The 24,462-nt window shown below is 38.6% G+C and overlaps 6 protein-coding genes across 8 annotated transcripts; 2 read left to right on the top strand and 4 right to left on the bottom strand.

The window, feature by feature from the left end:
• Positions 1-1,832: 1,832 nt before the first annotated feature.
• Positions 1,833-4,936, bottom strand: LOC130724344 (plant UBX domain-containing protein 4). The gene is made up of 4 exons (XM_057575549.1): positions 4,718-4,936; positions 3,092-3,377; positions 2,644-2,739; positions 1,833-2,430 (listed from the first exon to the last, which is right to left on the bottom strand). The coding sequence occupies exons 1-4, from the start codon at positions 4,864-4,866 to the stop codon at positions 2,050-2,052; spliced, it is 912 nt and encodes a 303-aa protein (XP_057431532.1). The 5' UTR covers positions 4,867-4,936; the 3' UTR covers positions 1,833-2,049.
• A 1,081-nt stretch (positions 4,937-6,017) lies between these two features.
• On the bottom strand, positions 6,018-11,839 carry LOC130724341 (cell division control protein 48). 3 transcript variants are annotated; one of them, XM_057575545.1, is made up of 14 exons: positions 11,621-11,839; positions 11,263-11,528; positions 10,997-11,127; positions 10,708-10,855; positions 10,314-10,588; positions 9,610-9,734; positions 9,179-9,222; positions 8,419-8,550; positions 8,244-8,321; positions 7,666-7,748; positions 7,452-7,574; positions 6,879-6,939; positions 6,627-6,784; positions 6,018-6,330 (listed from the first exon to the last, which is right to left on the bottom strand). In XM_057575545.1, the coding sequence occupies exons 1-13, from the start codon at positions 11,724-11,726 to the stop codon at positions 6,635-6,637; spliced, it is 1,722 nt and encodes a 573-aa protein (XP_057431528.1). In that variant the 5' UTR covers positions 11,727-11,839; the 3' UTR covers positions 6,018-6,330; positions 6,627-6,634. The 3 variants fall into 3 exon arrangements, with proteins under 3 accessions (XP_057431528.1, XP_057431526.1, XP_057431529.1); XM_057575543.1 differs by lacking the exon at positions 6,018-6,330 and having other exon boundaries at positions 6,459-6,784; XM_057575546.1 differs by lacking the exon at positions 6,018-6,330 and having other exon boundaries at positions 6,459-6,784; positions 10,708-10,852.
• Positions 11,840-11,912: 73 nt separating this feature from the next.
• LOC130724342 (protein FAR-RED IMPAIRED RESPONSE 1-like) lies at positions 11,913-14,363 on the top strand. Its single transcript, XM_057575547.1, has 4 exons — positions 11,913-12,192; positions 12,456-12,598; positions 12,715-13,898; positions 14,002-14,363. The coding sequence occupies exons 2-4, from the start codon at positions 12,458-12,460 to the stop codon at positions 14,354-14,356; spliced, it is 1,680 nt and encodes a 559-aa protein (XP_057431530.1). The 5' UTR covers positions 11,913-12,192; positions 12,456-12,457; the 3' UTR covers positions 14,357-14,363.
• A 9-nt stretch (positions 14,364-14,372) lies between these two features.
• LOC130724343 (uncharacterized) lies at positions 14,373-15,656 on the top strand. Its single transcript, XM_057575548.1, has 2 exons — positions 14,373-15,250; positions 15,345-15,656. Exons 1-2 carry the CDS (start codon positions 14,489-14,491, stop codon positions 15,537-15,539), a joined length of 957 nt encoding a protein of 318 aa, XP_057431531.1. The 5' UTR covers positions 14,373-14,488; the 3' UTR covers positions 15,540-15,656.
• A 90-nt stretch (positions 15,657-15,746) lies between these two features.
• LOC130724340 (protein MAIN-LIKE 1-like) lies at positions 15,747-18,836 on the bottom strand. The gene is made up of 4 exons (XM_057575542.1): positions 18,644-18,836; positions 17,121-18,092; positions 16,276-17,036; positions 15,747-16,184 (listed from the first exon to the last, which is right to left on the bottom strand). Exons 2-4 carry the CDS (start codon positions 18,085-18,087, stop codon positions 15,846-15,848), a joined length of 2,067 nt encoding a protein of 688 aa, XP_057431525.1. The 5' UTR covers positions 18,088-18,092; positions 18,644-18,836; the 3' UTR covers positions 15,747-15,845.
• A 2,706-nt stretch (positions 18,837-21,542) lies between these two features.
• On the bottom strand, positions 21,543-22,938 carry LOC130724485 (uncharacterized). Its single transcript, XM_057575716.1, has one exon. It carries the CDS (start codon positions 22,668-22,670, stop codon positions 21,684-21,686), a length of 987 nt encoding a protein of 328 aa, XP_057431699.1. The 5' UTR covers positions 22,671-22,938; the 3' UTR covers positions 21,543-21,683.
• Between the last annotated feature and the right edge of the window lie 1,524 nt (positions 22,939-24,462).

Here is a 24,462-nt window from a genome sequence, read left to right as displayed (position 1 = left end):
CGTAGTTGAATTGTGGTCTGACCGGTATAGCCGCTATAAATTAAATATATCATTTAAAAAAATTATATAGTAGATTACAAAAATTGATATTAAATAATTACCAAATTTTAACTGAGAAGTTAAATTTATATTTACCTTAAATATCACAGATTCAAATTGATTTCAAATAGTTTTAGAGGATTGTTTAAAAATTAACACAAAATAATGCTATCAAATGCTTCGTATAAGTTAAAACTATTCTTTTATATTTTTTATTACTATGTTGGAAAGAGGTGCAACTCTAATGTCAAAAAAAGTGCAGCCCAGTAGCTTTCACGTCTAATAAAAAAGGCCCATATGTAACAAAACCCTAATACTTATTTCTAATTTCAACCTTCCCCTCCCTCCTCTCCTTATCAAGTCTCACACTGCTTCAATTTTTTTTTCTTGAGACATTCCTAAAATTCACGGGTGACTAAGCATGGACAAGTCACCCCTATGCCTCCGCCACTGCTTGAAAGTGAATTATGTCATGGAAAATCTCTCTTCACTTCCATGTATGTAATTTATGGCTTATGCTCCATAAACTAATCTCAGTGTAACATTTAAAATTATGTGCGTACGACGACTAGAGAACTATTAATATATTCGCATACCAATAATTCCATGTTAAAACTAACATAAAAGTTAATTTTAATATCATTTCAGTATTTTTTTTAGTTTTTAAAACCAACTTTAGATGTAAATATAATTAACTGTTTGATAATTTGATGATAAAAATATTTGTACGGAGATTAGAAAATATTAGTACAGATATAATTTATATTTGTTTATGTTTAAAGAATTAAAAGTTAATACAAGGGGAACAAGCATGAAAAATTTAATAGAGAAATAAGTTTTGATATATTTTCTATACTATACAACACAATATCATGTTTTTATTTTTGGGCAACTCTCAATTTGACGATAAAAATTTTTGTGCGGAGATTAGAAATCATTAGTACATATATAATTTATATTTATTTATGTTTAAAGAATAAAAAGTTCATACGAGGGTTACGAGCATAGAGAAATAAGTTTTGATATAATTTCTATGCAACATCTGGAAGCCAAAATAAGTCTTAATGATAATTTATCTTTTTGGCTACTTTATATTAGTTAATTCAGTATATGCTTACAAAGCATCAGAATTGAGTGTCTGAATTTATGCTCTTTAAATATCTTAATCTTTATTATGATTGTTCTTACATTCTTAGTATCTTAATTTTTGTATAATTTAAAATATTGATTGATGTTTCAAATAAAATAGACAAATTTCTCGTGCAACGGGCGGGTAAAAAACTCTAGTTTTGTTCCAATTGAAATGCTAATCTGTGTCCAATTTGAATAAGGAAACATTGAGGATTTGATTTACATTATTGGACTCGCAATAAGTGAATTTATTGTTGGCTTTTCATAATTGCATCCACTTAATTGGAGTAGCATTTGTTGATTTTCTGCAACATGTTTGTTTGATGTTTTAAAGTTTTTTTGCCCCTCTTGTCTAGCTCATGTCATGTCATGCCACTGCGAATGGAATTGGACTATTCCGTGAAGGAATAACATAGTACTATTTCACATAGAGTTACCAATGGCAATGAACCAAGATTTCAGTGGGCTGACATTGTAATCATAAAAAATTGCAAGCCCAATAGCCACAGATTTTGGTTATTAAGAAGATATATAACCACAGGTAAGGGTTATCCTACATTTCAAAGTTCTTTTTCCAACACATTTCATAGTGTTCAATATATTACCAAATTAAGTTATTAGGCTCAACTAGTACAAAGACTCTACAAAATCGTAACACAGAATTAGGTCCAAAACTGAGCCATTATAAACTGATCATAATAAAGCAAATAATACAGTACTTGACAAAGCTTGATCGACATAAAGCAAATAAATATACCCTCAACACATGCGGATTCCTATTTGTTTTTGTTAATAACAGTAGCTCACCTCAATAACACCAGATAATTTTTATGCAGCATTTATAGCCAGTAATGAGAAATGGCCATGAAGCAGCAATGTCTAAAATTTCTGCATGACAACTGAATTTGCCAGTCCTGCTTGTTCTATAGTCTGATTTTCATCAGTTAGAACCTTTGGGGGGAAGCCCATCATCTGAAGTTGATAATTCTGCTGACCCCCAGGTCTGGATGCATCAATGAAGGCTCGGATGTCGCTGATCGTGTGGTGATAATTAAAATGCGATACCAAGCGCGTTCCATCAGCTAACCTGAGTTGTATTGAGGTTGATGGCAATGACTGATCAACCGCCAAGCCAGAAGAAAGGGAAGGAGCTGAGTTGGAAGGTGCTGAGGCAACAGTTGGCTCAGGTGCCGTTGAAGCAGAGCTGCTTCCTAGAGTTCTTCCCACTCCCTTAAACGGAACATGGCTCTTTTTGGGTTCCTGCAAGTGTAACAAAAAATGCACTTATATTTCTCACATAGTGATGTGATTTCAGATATAGTAATTTTGCACGACAATGGACCTGGATTGCATTTCAAAATGCAAAAGTTTAAAGCTCCAATACTAGTAGACAAAGCCAACTAAGTTCAGATTCATCTGACTTCACAGTAAATGGGATAGAGACAAACCAAATAACTCAAACAGATAACTCACAGGATAGTTCTCGTTCCTTCTTATGAGATTAACATTTACAGATGTTCTCCTATCTGCAGGTTCAAGCTCTTTGGGGCATTCAGATTTTTTTATGCTCTGCATTCAAAAATGGCAAATATTAAACACAGTGAAAACATCGATGTTAACCAAGAAGGTAATGGTAGCCAGCCTATATACATTTCTGGGACATTCTTACATAGCCTCGTCAAGATATTGTGAAAGCAACTTACAAAACACTAACCAAATATGCTGAGGTTTCTAAATAAAAAAGTGAATTTATTAGATAAATTTTGTTGAGATACTTCATTACTGAATAATTAGCGCAAAATACTCGATCTTCCATAACTCTGGATTTTCCTATTCGAGTATTCATGTACGCAACCTCATTACTTTCAATACTTTTCACCCTCCAATCCATTAACAGAATCAGAATCTTAAAAACAGCTACCTCTAAAAATGAGGCGTTTTCAGGATCGTCCAATCTCCTCAAAGGTCCATCATTTACGGTGAAACCGTTACTCCAAAAAACAATGTTATGAACAACAGACTCAGGTTGCTGCGAAGTTGATTGCACAGTTTCCCCTGAGAGTACCCTGCCAGTTCCAGTAAAGCTAGTTGACCTTGGAGGTTCCTGAAGCTGATCAAGGTGCCTTTCTACAGCTCCGAGTTGCCTAGCTTGATTGAAAATTGCATCGACATCATTTCCTTTAGTAGGGTCCTGGACAAGCATTCCACTGGAAAATATATAATGTACAATTGTCAAAAAACCAAAAGAGGAGTACCAAAACACAAAAACAACAGAAAATAGATGTGTCCATTTGTAAATCTTCTGTAAAATTAGTGAGACCAGTAAACTGTGTAGGGACATTAAACTTGGAAGTTTAGAAACCATGATTGCGGGTGTGCTAACCTTGTTTAATCAACATGTGTATATACACCTTTAGAAGCCAACTTTAAATAAACAAGATTCAAATACTTTCAATCAAGGTAGCGAAAGTGACTTTTTCAGTAATAGGTGCTTGAGGTTCTAGAAAAGTGAAGGATATAAGTTAAGCATAAGTCTATGCTTGTAAATTTTGAAGGGGATGAAGTGGAATGGTTTGGAAATGGATTGCATGAAAAAGGTGCGACACTATTGCTTGATACTTTTAATTAGGGAATGGAGAGGAGCCCTATTCCTTTGTTTGAAACTAATGATGAAATTACCTGAGTGAAGTGGATTACAAATTTAGCTTCTAGTATTACCCTTTTAGTTGTCTAGCTAGAGCAAAAAGATTTGTTTGAATTTTGAACACAGGGAAATCAAGAAATAAAAAAAAACACATTGCTTTGAGATTTTCCCCCTACCATTTTTAAAAAATTGAGTTGGATCTAAATGGGTTTTCAAAAGCCTGACATCTAAGCATGATTTTATCACGTTAAATAAGTTTTCAAATGCCCAAAACTGATGAATAACCTGAAATGTAACACTAGCCTCTATTTGAGGAATGTCTTTTGTAATATCAATGCAGTAGCCAGTATGTACAAAAGTAAAGGGCCATCAATCAAGTGAACACAAGAGCAACTGAGGGAAAGAATCAACAAACAAGACACATCAAAGCAATCAGAATCCACAATCATAACAAGCTAAATAGAACAACATGGATATTCGATACCCAAACATAAGAAGACAAAATGAAGCTTGTCTGCAAAATCTGTACCTCTGATTTCCAAAAACAACCTCAACAAACAGATCTTAAGGAACTAAGCTACTTCCTAAGAACAACAACAAAAGCCTTATCTCACTAAGCGAGGTTCGCTACATGGATCATACTACGCCATTGAGCTCGATCAAAAACTAAATTATTGGGGATTTTACTTTTCTTCTAATTTGTATATTAAATTTGGTTTGATTCCCTCAGAATTACCCTACCTACCATTACCAATACCAATACCAATACCTCTTAACATGAAAGGTATACGAAGTTCAAACAACTGAAGCATCACTACATGAATAGAAGCAACAGCGACTACCTAATACAATAGAATCAACAAAACATGAAGATGATTTCAGAAAGTTGAGTGAGAAGAGAACCTCTTCTCGCCGCCGGTGTAATACTCCTGAGGGCCATCGGAGTCGCTGTCGGAATCGGCGGAGGGGCGGTTGAGGTCGGAGAGCGTGCGGATTCCGCCTGCTCGACTGGTCGAGGGCTTTGATGGCTTCTTCGTGTCGCGTGACGCCATTGATTTGGTTTCACAAAACTGAGAGAGACAGAGAAATAAGAGAGAGAGACAGAGAAGACAATTTAATCAAATACTACGTCGTTTTCAAACCTCTTATCAATAATAATACTGTTAAATTAGATAGATTGATTCTTAAATTTAAATTTGATTTCTTTCAAAAAAAAAATTAAATTTGATTTCACGTGATATGGTTTGGACTGGTTTTTACTTATTAATTTTTGTTTTATTCAGAGATATTTACGGAGAAATAAAATTTAGTAAATATATCGATGATCCATTCTTTTCTGAAAGGGATTATCCATGCTAGAGAAAATATTGAAGTGAATTATATTTAATGAAGAGTTTAGTTATTATGCACCAATAGTTAAAAATATTTTATACAATTATCCAATTATAATTCATTAATTTTATGCACGTGTAAAACTTTTTATACTGTCAATTCGTATAAATTAAATTCATGAATATATTACTATGGATTTTAGTTGAGTTTGTTTATACTATAAGTTATGTGTGTGATGAGCAATGATTTAAAATTTTGGTTTGTAGCCAATTATGTCGATGGCAATAGTCGATGTCATGTTGGCTCCTTCACCTTCACGTATTTATTTGACTAAATCTGTGTACGATTTGATCTTGTCCCTAGATGTTTTGCATCTTTTGCACAATTGTAGAATCCCTCATTTGGGGGCTGGGATCCTCTCCAGTGAAATCCTCTCAAGTTTTCTCCAGTGGACATTTGTGACGGTTTTGGACTGCCACAAAATGTTTACGGCTGCCAAAATTGACCAAATTCTAGCTGGATAGGTTCTTCACTACAGTATCTTTATGATTGGGTTTGCTAAGCCTTACAGGTGGTGGAACCGCAAAGGATCCCACACTGGCCTTTCTTTTTCAATATTGTTTTATGTAGTATTTGGAGGATACAAAATGAAATTGTGTTCCAGCAAAGCTAAGTGGGATGTTGCCATGTTGGGAAGGTCTGAGTGAGATGTTGGGAAGGTCTTACGGTATGCTAAGTTCATGGATAGCATTGATCCTATGGGAAGCTTGATGTTGGGTTGAGTAGCACTAAGAGTGTGTGCCCTACTGCTTAGAGTTGCTCGGATCCTACCTAGCTCAAACATAACATAGATTGTTTAGTTTGGGCCAAGCAAGATCCGAGCAACTCCAAGCAGTAGGGCACACGCCCTTAGTGCTACTCAACGCATTGAAAAACATTTATCTCACTGGCAGCCACTACAAGAGCAGAATGTCACACTCCTCATGCAGCTTTTCTATAACGAAGGTGATGAGCAAAGAGAAGAGGATCACTTCACCCACTTTTGAACTACTTGACTACCTTGCCTCCTTGTCGCACAGTCATCCTATTCCTCTCTGCTTAAGTGGTATTGCAGACGAGATTTCCACCAACAGGAAGAGGAGCCTCAATCACAAATTCAGAATTACGATACTTTAAATATGGACCTACAATGTTGAAGCAGAACCTATTCAGTAAGGTATTCAGCAATCAATCAAAACCTTTGAAATAAATATCAATATATCTAACTAACGTTACAACTGAATATTTGATGTATAAATTTATAACGAGTCAAGAAAGAAAAATTGAGCTAAAATTTCTATCTTAAAAACTTTATTTTACAAAAGAAAAGGTTTAATGAATGGATTCTACGTTTTATTTTGTTACACGGAAGATTTAGTAAAAGGAAAAAAGATATATGTAAACTTGAGCACTATCAACAAGGTGTCAGAGATTCAATCACTTCATAATTCATATCCTCTGGCGGGAAGAGCTTTGGGGCTTCCTATCTGCAGCAGCACTAAGCAGTGACTCCCGTCGATTCGTGGCACACGCTATATATTCTTCCAGAGGAGGAAGCTTCGCTTGTTCGCCATCTTTAGATATTTGCCCTCGAATAATCTGGTCCAACCATGAATAAATAATAACCTAGGATGCCAGAATAATATAACAGACAGGTAATGAAAAGAAGAAAAAAAACATTAAAAAAACCAACCTTTGAAGCCCAGGATCGTTCTGCTTGCAGACAAACATCTCTAATATCTCTTCCAGACATACTGAAACAAATAAGAAAGTGAAGAAACGTTCAACACGAACTAAACGAAAGAATAATTTAGACATGGCTGTACCTTATTTGTAGCATGTTGAGGTTAGGAAAAAGGGCCTAGGTCTGGTTAGTAATATTCAATATTAAGATTAAGAGTGTGCGATGGTTGCTAGAGTCAAAATGAGAATGTAAATAAGTCTATACATTTGCCTCATCTTCTACAGGATACTAGCAGACAATTAAGGGAATAAATAGGGGGTAGGAGGAGCAGTAGGCAAGTGTTTTGTGAAAGAATTTGCCTAGAGGCAGAGTCCAGGTCTCTAGAGCACATCCGTGGAAGATCATCTTTTTCTTTATTTTTAAACTTCATACCAGTTTCTGTTTTCATTTCAGTACACGTATTTCATTATTATAGAGTTAGAGATCTAGGATGTCTTCAACAAAAATTCAATTTCTATTTAGTATATCAGATCCAGTTCTATCACAACTCTGGAGGTGAACTAAAAAGTTAGACCAACTTACTCTTCCGTAATGCTTGCAAGATCATTAAGTTCGCCTTTGGACAGGTGCTTTGCAAATTTGGATGCTATTTCTTGACGATTTTGATGATCAGGTAAGCCAAAAGCAATCATAGTATCAAACCGACTACAATAAGAAAGAAGTAACAGTTAGGATAATATTCCTGCAATATTGACTGCATAGACTTCGCAAGCTTTAAGGCATGTATAAAGTTCACCTGATTAATGCTGGATCAAGGTCTTCCTTTCTATTTGTGGCAGCAATAACAACCACTTTCTTATCCTGCTCAAAGCCATCTATCTGCGAGATTTGTTCCATTCGTTAGTCAACTGACAAATTTCATAAAACATTAAACATTAAGCAGCTTCAATATAGTTTAGATGAGCTGTTGACATGGCTTATATAACAAGGATTTATTAAATACTTCTTATAACTTATCAAGCTTATTATTTTATTAAGAAATTATGTGAATGATATATTAAATACTATCATAAATTAATCCAAACAACATCAATAAAAATTTATCCAACTAAATGGAGTTGGATTCTAAATCAATCAACATTTCTGAGCCCTATAAAAAACAAAATCATCACATATTAAGCTAATACAAACAAGTAAATAATCTGGAAGAGTACTTATGATTTATTAGGAACTAACAAGCTGAAACAACTCTATCAGCTCCCACTATAAAATAAAGCTCTTGAAACTCTAATATAATCTTAATAGCTAAAAACATAGAATATTATATAAACATGCCACGCTGTGAATCAAAAAGCAGTAAGCAACAAGATTAACCTGTCGCAACAATACTGACAATATTCTACGTGTAGCTTCATGCATTTCACTATCACGAGCAGCAGCAAAAGAATCAATCTGTATTCCATAAAGAACACAAACAATATTTTAAAAATAAATGGGAAATCAAAAGAGGCCCATGAAAACTCCTCGTCAACATTTTCTGTTTCATTACCTCATCCAGAAATATAATAGCACCATTAGGAAGATCATTTGCCAGCGAAAACACTTTTCCTAGAAGGCGTTCACTTTTACCGTAGAATTCAGACATTACTACCTCAAGTGGCACATATAGCAAAGGAACACCCTGCGAAGTAAAGTCATGTGTTGATTTGAGTTCACTAAGCTGAAGCGCAAAATACAATATTCTACATAATTCGCCCCACATGCTAGAGACAGTCGTCAAGCATGACATGCTAAATTTTACATAATTTACCTCACATAATTTCTACTTTACAGAAGGCATACTAGGAACGCCACATTGAACCAAAAAAAATAATAAGCATTATTATTCAAACTAGCAAGGTGATAGTCACTGTTTACATGACAATCGAGTGGTACTTTATGTGCTTGTGAACTTCAGCTCAAGTGTGTGTTCCCCACCCCACAAAAGAAGGAAGTATGGCAGAAATAGAAAACATTTATGTGTAGCCAAGAGTAAAATACATGATCCAGTTTTACGACAAGAAACAGAAAAACCGTACTTCCTGGTAGATAAGTGACAGCTAAGCAACAAACACATTCATGAACTAGGAGCTTATCTAGTGTGCCAAACAACTTCAGCCTTCAAATCATGAATAAGTCCCTTGAATAAATGTCTCAAGGATACATTTAATTTATTTTTTCTCTTCCTCAGTTAAAAACAGGGCACGATATTCACAAAGCATGCAACATTTAAGCTGGGTACAGCCGTAAAAAACATAAAAGCAGCATACCGCTTGATTAGCAATAACACGAGCACAGGAAGTTTTCCCTGTACCTGAAACCATAAAAATGAGCTGTTCAAACATCATGTACAACTTGAAGAATGAAAAGCTAAATATTGTTCTATCATCACAGCAACTTTCTTCTCACTAAATGGAGATTCTACATTTTAGCAGAAAAACAGTTCAATAGATGCATTTTCATGAAGAAGTGTCAGTCTTCTACCCTATGTCCGTAATCCACTACAAGAAATAATAGGTACACTTCATGTGCAAAAATGTACATAAATAAAATAGATATTTTTATGAAAAGTTCAGTTTTATATAATATAGTCAAGTTAAATTAAAATACAAAATGAATATTTTTTCCTAACTAAGCATGCCCTGAAAATGCTTCAAAACACTATTTATCTGGAAAACATATAAATGAAGCTATAATAAACCTGGTGGGCCTTCAAACAGCACAGCTCGTGGTCTGTTCGATTCGAACTTATGGCGAGTCCCTCGAGCAATATCATCATATACTTCAGGACTGTGCAAAGCCAATAGTATGGTATCTTCTATAATTCTACAACATGAGCAATTAAAGATTAAGTCAATCAAAGCAATTCCGTGCATATTAATAAATGAAATCCATAGAAGAGCACACAACACAACGGATAATACAAAGGTGTTATGAGTGAACACAATACAGAAAGGAAAAGAAAAAAAAAAGTGGAGCAATTCTCTAGATATAGAGAGCACACTAAGCATATATATATATATATATATATATATATATATCTATATATATATATATATAAACAAATTTGTTGAGAACAACTGGAAATTTTCTCTGTTAAAGTACTAGTATCTCATTACAGACAGGGCACCAACAGTGCCCCAGTCAACAAAAAAATTATGTTGTGACCTAACAAGGTTTGCTTGAAATATGACAGACAACAACAGCCTACGACAAATCAAGCTATACAATTTCCACAAGTGATCAATAAATGATGAGATACGTGTCTATTTTACTTTGGTCCACTTGCAACTCAGGTATCAAAACCAAAATGGGAAATCTTCGTAAGAACAAGAACAATTTCCTTTCCAAATGGAATAGAACATTCAGCTAGTCAGAACATACTGAATTTTCAGACTTACATACCTTTTTTGTTGCTCATACCCAGCAATGTTGTCCCATGATATCTCATTCTCACCAGTTGACATGCCTATGGGCTCATTGAGTCCATAAATTCTTACTCCCATGGCCTCAAGACTCGAAACAGATTTATCTGCAGATGGCGCCGATTCAGACTCTTCCCTCGGCTTTCTTTCCAGAGTGTTTCTTTGTCCCAACTTGGTACCAGCTAATTGTAAAACAGAGATGAAAGCATCAAGCTCTTCAGCACTCAAGTTCCCTTCTTTAAGAAATTCAATTTCCTACAACATTGGCAAAAAGGAGACAAATTACCAATGAGTGATGCCCACTTTCTTCCAATGCACAAAAGCACAATAATGTGAAGATCAAATCAAGAAAAATGCCGAAATTAAAGGCTTACAGCTTTATCTGGACCAATAAGAGAATGAAATATAAGCACACATAGATCACTCTCTTGAGCATTTATATCTACCGAAGCCGGATCATTCTCTTCAACTTTTTTTTGCTTTGATGGATGAGTAAGGGTAAGTTGCCACGCGATATTGCTGCTGATAGGTCACAAGAAACATTGTGGATTTTAACTAACAAGTTGAGTACATTCCTATTGGAAATAACAAAACTCTATGTATCATAAGGCATATGCTGGCACACTAACACTCCCTAAATCACAGAAATTGAGAATGAAGTACCTGTCCCAAGCACGCAATACCATATCCGAACCCCCGACATTGCCTTGAGCTTTGAGTCCAAGATGTGAAGTAAGATTTGCAATAAGTTGTGCAACTTCACAACCAGGGGGGATTAGAACCTTAATACTCACCTGTAATTGCAATTTCATAATCAATCAGAATTCAGGAACATGCTGTAGGTGATATTAAATTTGAACTATGACACACATGGAGATAAAACCTAATACATGAAGAAGAAGAATTAGGCAAATGAAAAATGGAGTAACCTTTTGGCCTTTAACAGCAACAGTGAAGCCAGGATAAGAGCCACTACGAATTCCCCTACTTCTGAGCAACTCGTCAATTCGATGACGTTCTTTTCTTGCAGTTTCTTGCACGTCCTCGTTAGCATTATCCGCATATGCAGTTTCCACCAATCCGATTCCGAAAATGCCAGCCAACGCAGCTGGAAGCAACGAATACGGTTCGGCACCATCGCGCAACACTCTGTGACTCGAAACGTCGGAGGAAGCGGACCAAGCAGGTGCAGATTCTGCAGAAAATGAACAAAATCGTTGGTAAGGAAAATTCGCGGGAAGAAAGAGGAAAGTGAGAGAAAGCGAAGCAGGTGAAAGAAGAAGGTACTGTGATAGAGAGAAGGGTGAAGGCGGTGAGAAGTTAGGGTTCGAGGAGAAGTAAATGAACGGAGGCGCAAACGCCACGCTCGCGCCGACCTAGCTAGCCGCTCCATCAGGAAGACGGTCAGAATCCGCCGTGACACCGCGGCACCGCCTAACAATGGGTTTGGTTTTTCCTTTCTCCAACTTCCCTCGCTTGCCTCTTGGACGGGAGTTGGGTTTGGGGCCCCCCCTATGGGGCTCCGCGCCCCACCTCTTTTTTTTTAACTCATAAATGCCCTACGGAACTTAAACTTCCGTATTCTATAAAATAGAATACGGAAGTTAAAATTCCGTATTATAACTCTGACAGTCATCACCTTTTCCACCATTACTCCTCCCTCCACCAACCCCTCCACCATTACTCCTCCGTCACCAACCCCTCACCAGCCCCCTTAACCCCCTCAATGCCTCCAGACCACCCTCTCTCTCACCCTCTCCTACCTCACTTTCATCCTCACTTCCATTCTTCCTACCACCACCACCAACTCCTTCATTGGCAAGCTCTCCACCATTGGATGCAAAAAGATAGCATTTGAGGTAAGTGTTGTTAGTTGTTTGTTGTATGTTGTTAGTTTAAGTAGTTGAAGTTGTTAGATTAAGTAGTTAGATTAAGTAGATTAAGTAGTTAGAATGATGATTTTCTGAATTCTGAGATGTGTTAAAATACGGAATATAAAGTTTCGGAGTCTATACGAAAATTAATATACCGTATTCAATACGAATTATAAATTTCCGTATTAAATACGAATTATAAAGTTCCGTATGCAATATGGATAATAAAGTTCCGTATTCTCTTCCAGGGATGACAGAATCATTTTTATTTCATGAATCCCAATTGATTGAAGTTGGATTGAACAATGCTCAACCTGAAGAGGTGCCACCACCAGCATTTGTACCCCCGTGTATAAGTATAGATGTCTCGCATTTATTTACAACTGATCAGGTATTCTTTGAACAGATTTTTGCATTGTTTTGAAAGTGTAATATATCAATTCTTATTATGTCTTGATCACCCTTGTTTATGCCTTGTTTGTGTGTTGGGTATGCATCATTGAACAGATTTTCCCTACCCGTGATGATCTTATCAATTGGGTTCATGGAATTGCGATTGAAAATGGATATGTTGTGTTGATCACAAAGTCAGATAGCGGTGGGAATGGAAGCAGAAAAGCTTATGTCATGTTGGGGTGCGAGAAGCATGGTAAGTATGTTCCCTACAGAGACCCTGACCTTGTTGAAGGAACGAGAACACAAAAGACAGAATGTCCTTTTAGACTAAAAGGACGACCTATGAAAAATGGCATAGATAGAGATTGGCGGCTAAAGGTGATGGAAGGTACACACAACCATGAACCAGCTAGGTCACTACTTGGCCACAATTTTGTTGGTCGTCTAAATTCCGAAGAGAAGGAGCAAGTGGAAAAAATGTCAAAGAGTTGGGTTCCACCGAGAAAGATGCTGTTGACTTTGAAGGAAAACAATCCTTTAAACTTGACTACCATATCTCAGATTTATGGTGCTTGCAAGAGGTTAAGAAAATCCCTCCGCGGGTCATTGACAGAAATGCAACACTTGTTGAAGAAGTTGGACGGTGACAAGTACGTCCACTTTGAAAGACATGAGCCTGGATCGGAAGTCATTAGGGATGTATTTTGGGCTCATCCAAATGCTATCAAACTGTTCAACACATTTCCATATGTAGTGATTATGGATTGCACATACAAGACAAACAAATATAAAATTCCATTGCTTGAGATTGTTGGACTGACTTCCACAGATAAGACATACTCCATAGCCTTTTGCTACATTGTTAATGAGGGCACAGATGACTACGTTTGGGCACTGGAGTGTATGAAGTCTCTATTAGCTGATCAAGCCATGTTGCCTAAGGTGATTGTTACTGACAGGGATCTTGCCTTATTGAGTGCTGCTAAGCAAAGCCTTCCCAACACCAGCCATTTATTATGCTTGTGGCACATCAACAAGTGTGTTTTGGCAAAGTGCAAACTCTATGTTGGTACAGATGATTTTGCTGAATTGGTTATGGGGAAGTGGGGAGAGGTGGTGGATGCTGCAACAGTTGAAGAATTTGAAGTTCAATGGATGCAATTGTTTAATATGTGCAAGGACAAATACAGCAACTTTACCTCCTATTGTTCTACTACATGGTTGGTCCACAAGGAAAAATTTGCCAAGGCATGGACAAATCATGTGATGCACTTTGGAACAACAACAAGTAACAGGTACAAAAATTATATGAGCTTAATTTATGCCTTGTTATATGTTTTTCATTTGATAGATTGTTTACATTGGAGAGTTAATAAGATATCTGTTTGTTGTTTGCAGGGCTGAGGGTGCACATGCCAGTTTGAAGAAGATGTTGCGGGATTGCAAGGGTGACCTAGCCACTTCTTGGGATGCGTCGCATAGTTTGACATGTAATCGACATACTGAAATATTAGCATCGTTTGAGCGCAGTATTCACAGAATTGATCACATTTTCATGTTCCCATTTTACACAAATATTAGAGGATTTGTGTCAAACAAATGCCTGCAGCTCATCGACGATGAACATATAAGAATGAAGTCCTACGGCGGATGCGATTGCTTGTTGAGAGAGACTCATGGACTACCTTGCGGTTGTGAACTTGCAGGTCACCGGTCAACCACTCTCTTGTCAATTAATTCTATTTGTTATTGAAAGTGACACTTTTGTGAACTTGCAGGTTATGAAAGAATTCCATATGAGTCAATTCATCCATTCTGGAAGAGACTGAGTTGGGAGCATGTACCTGAACCTGTTGCAGATACTATCAGCAACCATATTTGTGGCATGAACCATGGAGATATGCAACCAGAAGTTGAGGCATTGACACATTATTTCAGTTCTTTGGATACTGGAGGGCAGAGTATGGTAAGGAGGAAGCTTCAAGCTATCTATTGTCCTGAAAGCAGTTCACTTTGTACTCCTGAGGTTCAGATAAGGTCCAAGCGCACTCTTAAGGCGAACGAAAGAAAACCACCCAAGGTTAAAGCAATAGGATCCTTGACTCGTGATCCTTCAGGTTTTGAGCATGTTGATAGGGAGATCAAAGAGGCAAAGAAGGCTTCGCAACCACCAAAGAAGAAGAAGCGTGTGAAGAAGTCTGATACAAGCTATTTCATGGGTCATTTTCCATCCTTTTTCCACCCATATATACACACAGTTCATAATGTTGAGGACGATGGTAACTGTGGCTATAGAGCCATTGCTGAATTACTGGGACTACCATCAGGTGAGGAAGGTTGGCCATGTGTTAGGGAAGCGTTGATAGACGAACTTGAACGACACAGAGGATTGTATGATGAAATGTGGTCCAGACATGTGGTTAATGCCTTACATTCTCGACTCACTCTTCCTCCTGGTCATCCGGCTACCGAGGATAAATGGATGCAACTGCCAGAGATGGGATACCTTGTAGCAACCAGGTTCCAAGTGGTTTTCATATCCATCTCTTCTCAGGGTTGTTGGTCATACCTTCCACTAAGAGGAGAAGGTCCACCTCCTGTACATCGTGTTATAGCTGTTGGTCATGTGATAAATCACTTTGTACAGGTATTTTTTTATTGCGTACACTAATATCCAGTTTGTGAATTAATTTGTTGTATTTGTAAGTTATCTAATTTTATTGTTATTCTCTATAATGTAGCTCCATCTAACTCCTGGACATTCTATGCCGCCAATTGCTCTCCAGTGGGAACGGTATGTTGATCCTATATCAGTAAGCTGGTGCGTCCCATATGTTACACGTTTACACAGGTTCACATCAGAATTAGAAGCTTGGTTTGTTACTTTTGGTGTTCCTCTTAGTCACCAAAGCTATGTAGACATCACCACAGACTGACGCCACACTTTGTGTAATATTCATTTGTAAACGCTCTGTAATATTAATCTGATGGGCCTTGCCCTTATGTTGTTCATTGCTGCTTTTAATAATAGTAATTTGATGGTCATTGGTATATTGATGGGCCTTATGTTACTTATCTTGCCTTTCATTATTCACGGTGTAGTTATACAGGTTATTTTTCATTATAAGAGTCTAAACATAATAGGTGGAAATAGAAAGCGTGGTTAATATAAAAAGAGTCCATACAATGTCGTCACATGTCATAATATAAAAGTACACAAAAAAATATATACAAATATACAGTCACTCGCCCCGACCCCTACCGCCACCCCTACCGCCACCCCTCCGACCTCTAGGTCCACGAGCTCTGCCTCCACGAGCGCCCTCTGCAGGTGCACCCTCTCCACGGGCTCTGCCTCCACGGGCTCTGCCTCCACGCGCTCTACCTCCACGACCTCTGCCTCCTGCAGCTCCAGCTCCTCGGACAGCAGCAAAGGCTACTCCCTGGGTACCGATGAATGCGCTGGATCTAATAAGATCCAGCGCCCTCTCAGTGAGGGATCGGGCATGCGTGCCAACTGCAAGAGCATCTGGCACCTCCAGTGACTGCTCCAACAAGTCCACGACCCGACGCACAACCGTCTGCAAAAATAATGTACATAAATGTGAGTGTACAAATAAAATATCATGAACAAAAAATCACAATTGCATGAAAAATAAAATTCAAACTTACCACAGCACTGAACTCCTCCCTCCTATCATCAGGGATGATGAACCGATGGGACACACCGCCATACCACCTCATGTACTCCTCCACAGCCTCTCCCGAATGAGTAACAGGGATCCCCTGAGGGCGCAGGTGCGGCACAAAATCAGCATAGGCAGCATCTGCGGTCTCAGCAAGGGACCCAGTCGTCTGGATCTCGGAGGGGTGTCGAGGGACATCCTGGATGTAGCCAAACTGGCGCAGAACCCTCTCTGGTAGATGTCGTCGAACAACACGGCCAAATGGCGTCCGGATGTAGCCAGAATACATGGCCCTCTGATCCCGTGGTCGATGAGCCCGATGGTCCTCAAATGGGGTCCATATAATGTCATCCACCGTCAGCTCATCGAGCATGACTCGCCTCTCATCGAGGCCTGCATGCCCGACCCGGGACATAACCCACCGCCGCGCCCTAGGCTGGTCCTGTGAGTACTCCGGATCCGCCCTCCGGATAATGACGCGATCAGAAAGGTACTCGTAGGCCCATCCTAGCAAGAGTGAGCTGAAACCTCCCATCTGGGCCGTCCCCCTCCTGGACGCTCGATCAAGCTGGTCGTACAACGTAGCGAGCGCAATTGCGCCCCACGCGTACTCGGACACTCGACCGAGATCCTGCAACATACCTATCCAGTAGACGGTCGTGTGGTATCCACCGCTCTTGCTAGCAAAGAGCGTCGCGCCTAGCTGGTTCACCAGCCAAATCCGTGCAGCGTCCTCATATCGGTGCTCTACAATGAAATGAATTCAGTTAACAGTTAATAACAATACAATAATAATAGATACTATTTAATCAAGTAATAATTAAGACATACCCTCCAACGCAGCATCATACAGGGTCTGCAAGACCCCAAAGCGAATAGTCTGGCTCCTGTTCTTATCAAACTCAGCATGATAACGAGCAACAGATCCTCCCATCAACTCAGCACATAGCGCTGCACACTCGTCCCTCTCCCCCCTCCCAGGCGTATAGAACCTCGACCCCATTGGGAGATGGAGAAGAGCCGACACGTCGTCCAGGGTGATGGTCATCTCCCCAAACGGCATGTGGAAGCTACTAGTCTCCTCATGCCATCGCTCCACAAGGGCCAAAATGAGGCCTGCATCTGTCTCCGAGTAGCTGCACCAGGGTAGCTGATGAAGACCCGTCTGCTCAATCAACTCTCGAACCCTCCTGTGACTGTCTGAATCACCATCACAAGCAAGGTTCCAAACCTTCCCCCCAGCTGTGGCCACCCTCAAGTGTCGACGGTCCACATACCGCTCGTCTGTGCGTAGGAGTGCATGCCACGTCCAGGGAGCCTTGTGATCAGCATAATGCGTGAGAAGCGACAGATCAACAGGCCCCCCCGGAAACGGCGGCAACCTCTGGATCAGGTCCTCCTCGCCACCCTGTGCCTCTGGCACGACATCAGCATCAACATCAGGAGGAGGAATACTATCCTCGTCATATGACCCCTCCTCGCCGGATGACTCCTCGTCGGATGACTCATCGCCGGATGACGACTCGCCTGATGACTCCTCGCCTGGTGACTCATGGCGAGGTACCTCAACCATGGGAGACGGCGGAGTAGGAACTCGATCAGTAGGCTCAACTGGAGCTGGAGCTGAAGCCTCTACCATGGGCGACTGCATAGAATCAACTGGAGCTGGAGCTGAAGCCTCAACCGCGTGAGAGGTCGCAGCATGATCGCCGCGCCGGCTAGAAGCATGTAATAGCCGGTGTCTATCCTCTGTAGGCCCCGCATCCTCACTAGCTCGAGACCTCTTTCTGTTCTTCATTCTCACTATATATTCAGAGCAAACATTTTCTAAATAAATTCACTGAATAAATTATACTCGCTCAATTACTAAATTTCTCAATTAAATCTCTAAATAAAATCACTAAATAATTCACGATGTTTATAACTAAATTAAAAACATTTTATAAATTAACTAAGCTAATTAGATTAGGTTTTATAAATAAACTAAGCTAATTATATTAAGTTTTATAAAAACATTTTATAAATTAAGTTTATAACTCTAAACAGACACCAAATACGGAACATTAAGTTTCATATCCAATACGGAACATTAAGTTTCATATCCAATACGGAACATTAAGTTTCATATCCAATACGGAACATTAAGTTTCATATTGAATACGGAATATTATGTTCCGTATCGAACCAGAACTCCATTAACGACATTGCATGATTGGAACTCGCCCCAAAGACCAATTTATACAATTTCAGCCAACCTAACATCTACTTAAGCATAAATCGACTATCCTAGGGTTGAAAGATTCCATAATTTCAAGTTAAATGGTGATTTCAAGTTGAAATCCAAACTTACTTACCTCTAGGTTCAATGCAATGAATGGGGAGAATGGGGTTGATGATGGAGACGATGGTACCCTGTCCAGATGATGATTGAAGCAAGGAGAGCGTCGGTCTCGAAGATTGCAGAGCAAGGGTTGGGAATGGTTTGGAGCGCTGAAATGGGTTTTGAAAAAACCCCTGTCGATTACATAGTAATATAATACGGAACTTTATATTCCGTATTTAATACGAAATTTAATATTCCGTATTCTTGTAAAGGGGGTTTTTCCGTAATTTCCCCACTTTAAGTGGGGCGCGGAGCCCCATAGGGGGGGCCCCAAACCCAACTCCCCTCTTGGACTGGTGTTACTCACAGTAAAATCTGATATTAATATTATAAAAAATTAAAATGATTAAAAAATAAATTTAATATTATTCTTTAAATCATTATTATTATAACTACATAAAAATAGTATAAGCTTTAATTCTATTTTGGTTACGAGAGGAACACTAAAAGGAACACGGCGGATGATAGCGGGGGTGGAGAATGCCAAACACGCCTAGGGGACCTCTCATGCGAAGCTTGCTTCGCCATGTAGTTTGTTGCAGTATTCCTATCCCTGAGAATAAGATCAATCTTGATTGTCCAGCTCCAAGTGAGCATGCGCCTTATTCGCAGGATTGTTTCCTTTGCCCAATAGTTGTTAACATCAACCTTGGAGCGGAACATGTCCACAACGTTTGAGCAATCCGAAAAATAAACTACCTCCCGATAACCAAGATCCTAAGCCTGATGGAACCCCAACTCAAGTGCCAGGACCTCTGCAAGGTATGCACTGTCGTGACCAAAGCTCGTGCTTACGCCATAGACCCATGTACCACTCGCATCACGAATTACAACAGCACACCCCATCGTTTGTTGCATCGAAACCCAGTTGTCGTCAACATTGACAACCATGGTGGAAGCACTCGCTAGGGAGGGAGTACTATTTTGTGAGATGGAGTGATCAAATGTCTAGAAAGAAATTACAAAACACTAAGAGTACTAGAGGCTATAGCCTCACTATGATCATGGTCTAAAAGGTTCTAAAACTCATTTAAAGGTAGTCAAGAACTTGGGTCTCCCTACGGTACATAAGGAAAAAATTGTGTAAATGTGCATGAGGGGGATTTGACCCCTTATAGTGGGTTTCAATAAAAAAAAACTTAAAACATAGCGAACCATCAATGCTAGTCTGGGTAATCCTCCAAACTCGATAAGTAAAGTCATCACACGAAGCTTCCCTAACCAAGGTCCAAGAAGTCGCCAACAATATTTATATCCTTTGGAACCAACTCAATTCGAACATTCCAAATCTTAATCAAGCAATAATCTAATCCTGGTGACGATATCACGAGCGTAACCACTTCAACGTTCTTATGGAACACCTCTACAATATTAGCACAATCCAAACGACACAAGATATCTTTGATAACCTTCCCCATCATTTATTTTATTTTTATTAAAAAATAAACCAACTGTTTTTTCCTCCTAAAAAAATGGACCATACATAGGCCACACCATGGTTTGATGGCCCATTCCATCCACCAATAGAAGCCCAAAAGTGACTACTTTTCAGAGAATTGCGCTTCCAGCTTCCCCAAAATTGTAATTCATGTGTAGATAGCTCGACAGTAAAGTTTAATATGTCACTCTTTCTTTCAACAAAAAAAAAAAAGTTTAATATGTCACGCTCATATAATTCAGTTGTTAAAGTTAGGGGAACATAATCCTTAAATGCAGGTCAAATGCTACAGTATGGAAAAAATATTGTGCGATTTTCCTCTATCCAAAACGTTGGGAAAACGGATAGTATTTATCAAAAATTCACTTTCGGCACATGAATAAGGATCACTGCTTCAAGACAGGATCGCTGCTTGAGTGCTTGAAGTGAAGACCAAGCAATGTTAATAAAATATGATCAGGCACAAGTAGTTTAGAGTACAAACAATAGGGATGAAAGTAACAATTGAAAAGTATATAAATTCTGAAACTAATTGTATAATGATTTTCAAATTGGACAACTGATTTTTGTCATAATGGATCTAGAGGGTGCTTGGAATTTTTTGAGAGACACTATTTCTAAGTGTTTACTGTTTAGACCGAAGCTACTAGTTGTAATGTACCAAAAAATCAACTAGTTGTAGCTTATGGATCATCATGCCTCATGTGACTGATGTTTTCAAAAGCCTTACCACATTATTCGGGTTAAGTGTTCCTTGTGCTTTTGATTTGAATGCATTTTGGCAAAAACATCACCCTATTTGGACTAGTTACTAAGTTCTGCTTCAGGAACAATGTCAAAAGCACTTAAATGGCACTTCAAATTCAATTTATACCTGAGTTCAAAAAAAATTCAATTTATTCCTAACCATATGAGTATATGACAGCAAATAAGCTGAAGTAGCCTCTGTAAAAGAGCATTCATTTATCTGAACAATCAATAACTATGCCCTAAAAGTAAAAAAAAAAATCTAAACAAACACATCCCTTTCCTTGCAATCCAATTAAAGGTTACAAGCAAATCAATAAATTGGTTGATTATGAAAAAAGTTGATTAACCACGAGGCCTTTTAAATTAACAGATAACACTTTCTCCCCTTTCCGCTCCCAATATCCAATAGCTAACCTTCTGTGATGTGCTTCTGTTCCAATGACATAAAACTTATATAAAAATGGCAAAGAAAGAATGAACAGTGAAAAAGCCCAGTTGCAGAAAGCAAGTTATGAGAAAGTCCAAAACAAACTCAAATAATTTAATTTAATGTAAATACATTCTGATAAAGCATTTCAGATTACACGAGGAATACTGGCACATCATGAAAGACAACATTCAAACCAGCTATGATGACATTAACCTAGTTATAGCTCCTAATCTGTATGTCAGAATGAGATACTTTTCCAGTTATATCATCATTATTATTAATTATTAATATTATAGCTTTCTCAGTATAAGAAGATCAAAACAAATCAAAAAAACCCAAAAAGGTTAAAAACTAGTGGTAAATAATTACATAAGCACGGTTAAAAAAAAAACACTAGTGAGATGTTACTATGCTTTTTTTGGTGAAGAGGTTGCGCAGGTTAAAAAGATTAACCCCACCGCCCCCATCATTACTACACTCACCACCGCTATTATGACGGCCACTAGCGCCACCGTCAGAGGTGGCGCTACTCACACCGACGGCACTATTCTCGTCGCTTCTGCAGCTCAAGTGGTGTCTATAGCCTATACACATCGGGACATTCAGACTCAAAACCTTCGCTTTCGGGGCTAACTTGCTCCGGCGAGGCGCCGGAGTTTCTCTCTTTGACACTTTCTCGGCGTTGGGCTCTGAGTTCTTGGAGGAGCCTCCAGTTCCTCCACGGCGAACCTGCCATACCGGGCTGCTCCGACCCACTTGGATACCGGGCCGACCCGGACTACTGGGCCACTTCCTGGACTTTGACTCGCCGGCAGAGTTGCTCCGGGAGCACGGCGCGCTGTTTACCTTCCTGGCCACCGGAGCTCCGGCGAACAACTTGGGCCGGGTGCCTGTATTCCCCGCCGACCTGCTCCGTGAAAATGGCCAGATGTTTATGTTCAACTCCGCCGCTGAACTTGCACCACCGCTTCCACTTTTTCTCTCTTTCTTCTTCCTCTTCTCCTTCTCTTTCTCTTCTGGGTTGCTGTTGTTGTTGCTTTCAGTGTTTTTCTTCTCAGTCTTTCTGAAAATGTCTTTCCACCGCTTTGACGTGGAGAGCGTGGAGGAAGCAGGTTCAGTTATAGCCGGTGACGACGACTCAGGTTCCGGATCCGGGTCATGAACATGTGGGTGAGGATCATGCGATTCTCCTTCATGGGTCGGGTCGGGTTTGTTAGTCGGTGCAGGGAGGAGGTGGAGAGGAAGGAGGACACCGTCGACGAAGAGTTCATCGGCGGAGAGGAGGTTGGGTTGTGGGAATGAAGGGTTCCTGAGCATCCAGAATTCGAACTCAGGTGAATTACAGTCTGTGCTGATTCTTCGAGTTTGAGGGTCTTCCATGGAAATTGATAGTTGAGAGAAAAGAGAGAAATTAATGGAAGTGGTGAATGGATTTTATTGCGTTTTGTAGAAGTGGGTTGGGTGGGTGAGTAAGTGGGAGAAACTAGAAAGAGAAGGAGAAGCTTCTGTGTGTTGGAGGGATAGTGACCCTACGAAGTATTAAAGAAAGGGAGATGAAGAATGAATGAATAAACGAAAAGTGAAAGGGATGGCATGGATTTTAAGGGATGGTATTGGGGTCCATTACAGAGGGTATAGATAATGGAGGAGGAAGCATGTGCCATACAAATTAATATAAAGATAATTTGTGAAGATTATTTGGTATGTGTATGTATGTGTGTGTAATCACTTGATGATGATATTGATGCAGCTTTATACGTGGCTCTGTTCACCAATAACACCACAGATAATGGTGGATATCTGTGGGGGTGCACATGCTGCTCAGGGAGATTTGAAATTCTGAATTAATTAAGAGGATTAGGTACTGTGTCCTAGAAATGTTTAAAGTGATGTAATGTACGTGCAAATATAATATAAAAAAAGCTGTCATCAAGGACTGAAAAAAATGGCATAGATCAGTCAAATTTCGTTGGAATTATTAGGATGAGAATACTTTACATCAGCAGTCAGACTAGTTTTACTAAACGATGGTACTCTATGGAATATTTATATGTAATTCTGGTCCAAAACGGTGAATGGAATTCTTAATGGTTGTTGAATATACATGATTGACAACACTCATCCGACATATACAAACGACTACGATCAGCTGTGTATTTTTAAAAAATTCTGATAGTTTGAAAATATTTTGAATTTGGTCACAAATTTTATGTGTTTATTAACACAAGATGTGAAGTGTGTATGTCAAACGCACATCACATACTAAACATGCACTTGGTACCACTAAGTTCATATATTAGTTGGTGTATGGTTGTTCACTTGTTCTAATTTAAGGAGATCTTCCATTGTCAATGTCAAATATGATTATTTCATTAGAAAATGTATGTTGTTTAAACTACACATACACTTGGTATGCATCTAAAGTTTCTTTGAATTAAATTAAAAGTGCTTTTTTCATTTCATTATCAAACATAATTTAATGAAAATCAAATCAAACCAAACCCTTATCAATAATTATTCTAGACATTAAAGAAAGAAACTTAATATATATATATATATATATATATTAATATGTATATAATAGAAATTTATTGGAGGTATCCATACCCTACCTCATTCATGGTATTGTAGCGCTGACCTTAACAAAAACGTCATGACCACCGCCTTCAGGCCGCCACTTGAAAATTATGAATGAATGCAGTGGGAACTAGAAAGGGTGACACATACCCACTATTGCGTAAGATAATTAGTTTTCCAATCAGTACAAAATAAGTAATAAATGATTAAATAATTTAATTCAATTATGACAAAATTATTAGTCAACTCTTCTAGTCAATGGTATAAGGAATAAATGATTTTGTTTGGTTGGTTTTTTTATAAGGTATATGAATTATATTGAAGTAAACTACAATGGGTACTTAAAAAACAAGAGGTATTTCAAAAGAACTTAACCCGTTAATGCATTTTTATTAATATGTTTACAAATAAGTTTAAGTTGCTTAGATATGTAAAAATCTTTATATGAAATATGTTTTTAAACAGACTATCAGATTATCATATCATGTTAGGCAATTTAGGCTAGATTTGAAGAGAAAAAAATTATAGCAAGAAAATAGGTTAGACTTAAGCCTTAACATTTTTAAGTAGGTCAAACATATTTATACATGTCTAG

The sequence above is a fragment of the Lotus japonicus genome, chromosome 6 (assembly GCF_012489685.1).
Source record: "Lotus japonicus ecotype B-129 chromosome 6, LjGifu_v1.2".
Lineage (NCBI taxonomy): Eukaryota > Viridiplantae > Streptophyta > Magnoliopsida > Fabales > Fabaceae > Lotus > Lotus japonicus.
The sequence above is the reverse complement of the archived record's forward strand: the minus strand, read 5'-3'. Positions and strand labels throughout refer to the sequence as shown.

Excerpts from the sequence above, each read along its gene's own strand:
- LOC130724344 (XM_057575549.1), bottom strand. The coding sequence starts at position 4,866 with ATGGCGTCACGCGACACGAAGAAGCCATCAAAGCCCTCGACCAGTCGA. Across the intron at positions 3,378-4,717 it reads TACACCGGCGGCGAGAAGAG|TGGAATGCTTGTCCAGGACC; the intron begins GTTCTCTTCTCA and ends TATATTTTCCAG. Across the intron at positions 2,740-3,091 it reads AAAACGCCTCATTTTTAGAG|AGCATAAAAAAATCTGAATG; the intron begins GTAGCTGTTTTT and ends TTTTGAATGCAG.
- LOC130724341 (XM_057575545.1), bottom strand. The coding sequence starts at position 11,726 with ATGGAGCGGCTAGCTAGGTCGGCGCGAGCGTGGCGTTTGCGCCTCCGT. Across the intron at positions 10,589-10,707 it reads TTATTGGTCCAGATAAAGCT|GAAATTGAATTTCTTAAAGA; the intron begins GTAAGCCTTTAA and ends CCAATGTTGTAG. Across the intron at positions 6,785-6,878 it reads AACGATCCTGGGCTTCAAAG|ATTATTCGAGGGCAAATATC; the intron begins GTTGGTTTTTTT and ends TGGTTGGACCAG.
- LOC130724342 (XM_057575547.1), top strand. The coding sequence starts at position 12,458 with ATGACAGAATCATTTTTATTTCATGAATCCCAATTGATTGAAGTTGGA. Across the intron at positions 12,599-12,714 it reads ATTTATTTACAACTGATCAG|ATTTTCCCTACCCGTGATGA; the intron begins GTATTCTTTGAA and ends ATCATTGAACAG. Across the intron at positions 13,899-14,001 it reads GGAACAACAACAAGTAACAG|GGCTGAGGGTGCACATGCCA; the intron begins GTACAAAAATTA and ends TGTTGTTTGCAG.
- LOC130724343 (XM_057575548.1), top strand. The coding sequence starts at position 14,489 with ATGAACCATGGAGATATGCAACCAGAAGTTGAGGCATTGACACATTAT. Across the intron at positions 15,251-15,344 it reads TGATAAATCACTTTGTACAG|CTCCATCTAACTCCTGGACA; the intron begins GTATTTTTTTAT and ends TCTATAATGTAG.
- LOC130724340 (XM_057575542.1), bottom strand. The coding sequence starts at position 18,087 with ATGAAGAACAGAAAGAGGTCTCGAGCTAGTGAGGATGCGGGGCCTACA. Across the intron at positions 17,037-17,120 it reads GTATGATGCTGCGTTGGAGG|AGCACCGATATGAGGACGCT; the intron begins GTATGTCTTAAT and ends ATTTCATTGTAG. Across the intron at positions 16,185-16,275 it reads GGGAGGAGTTCAGTGCTGTG|ACGGTTGTGCGTCGGGTCGT; the intron begins GTAAGTTTGAAT and ends TTATTTTTGCAG.
- LOC130724485 (XM_057575716.1), bottom strand. The coding sequence starts at position 22,670 with ATGGAAGACCCTCAAACTCGAAGAATCAGCACAGACTGTAATTCACCT.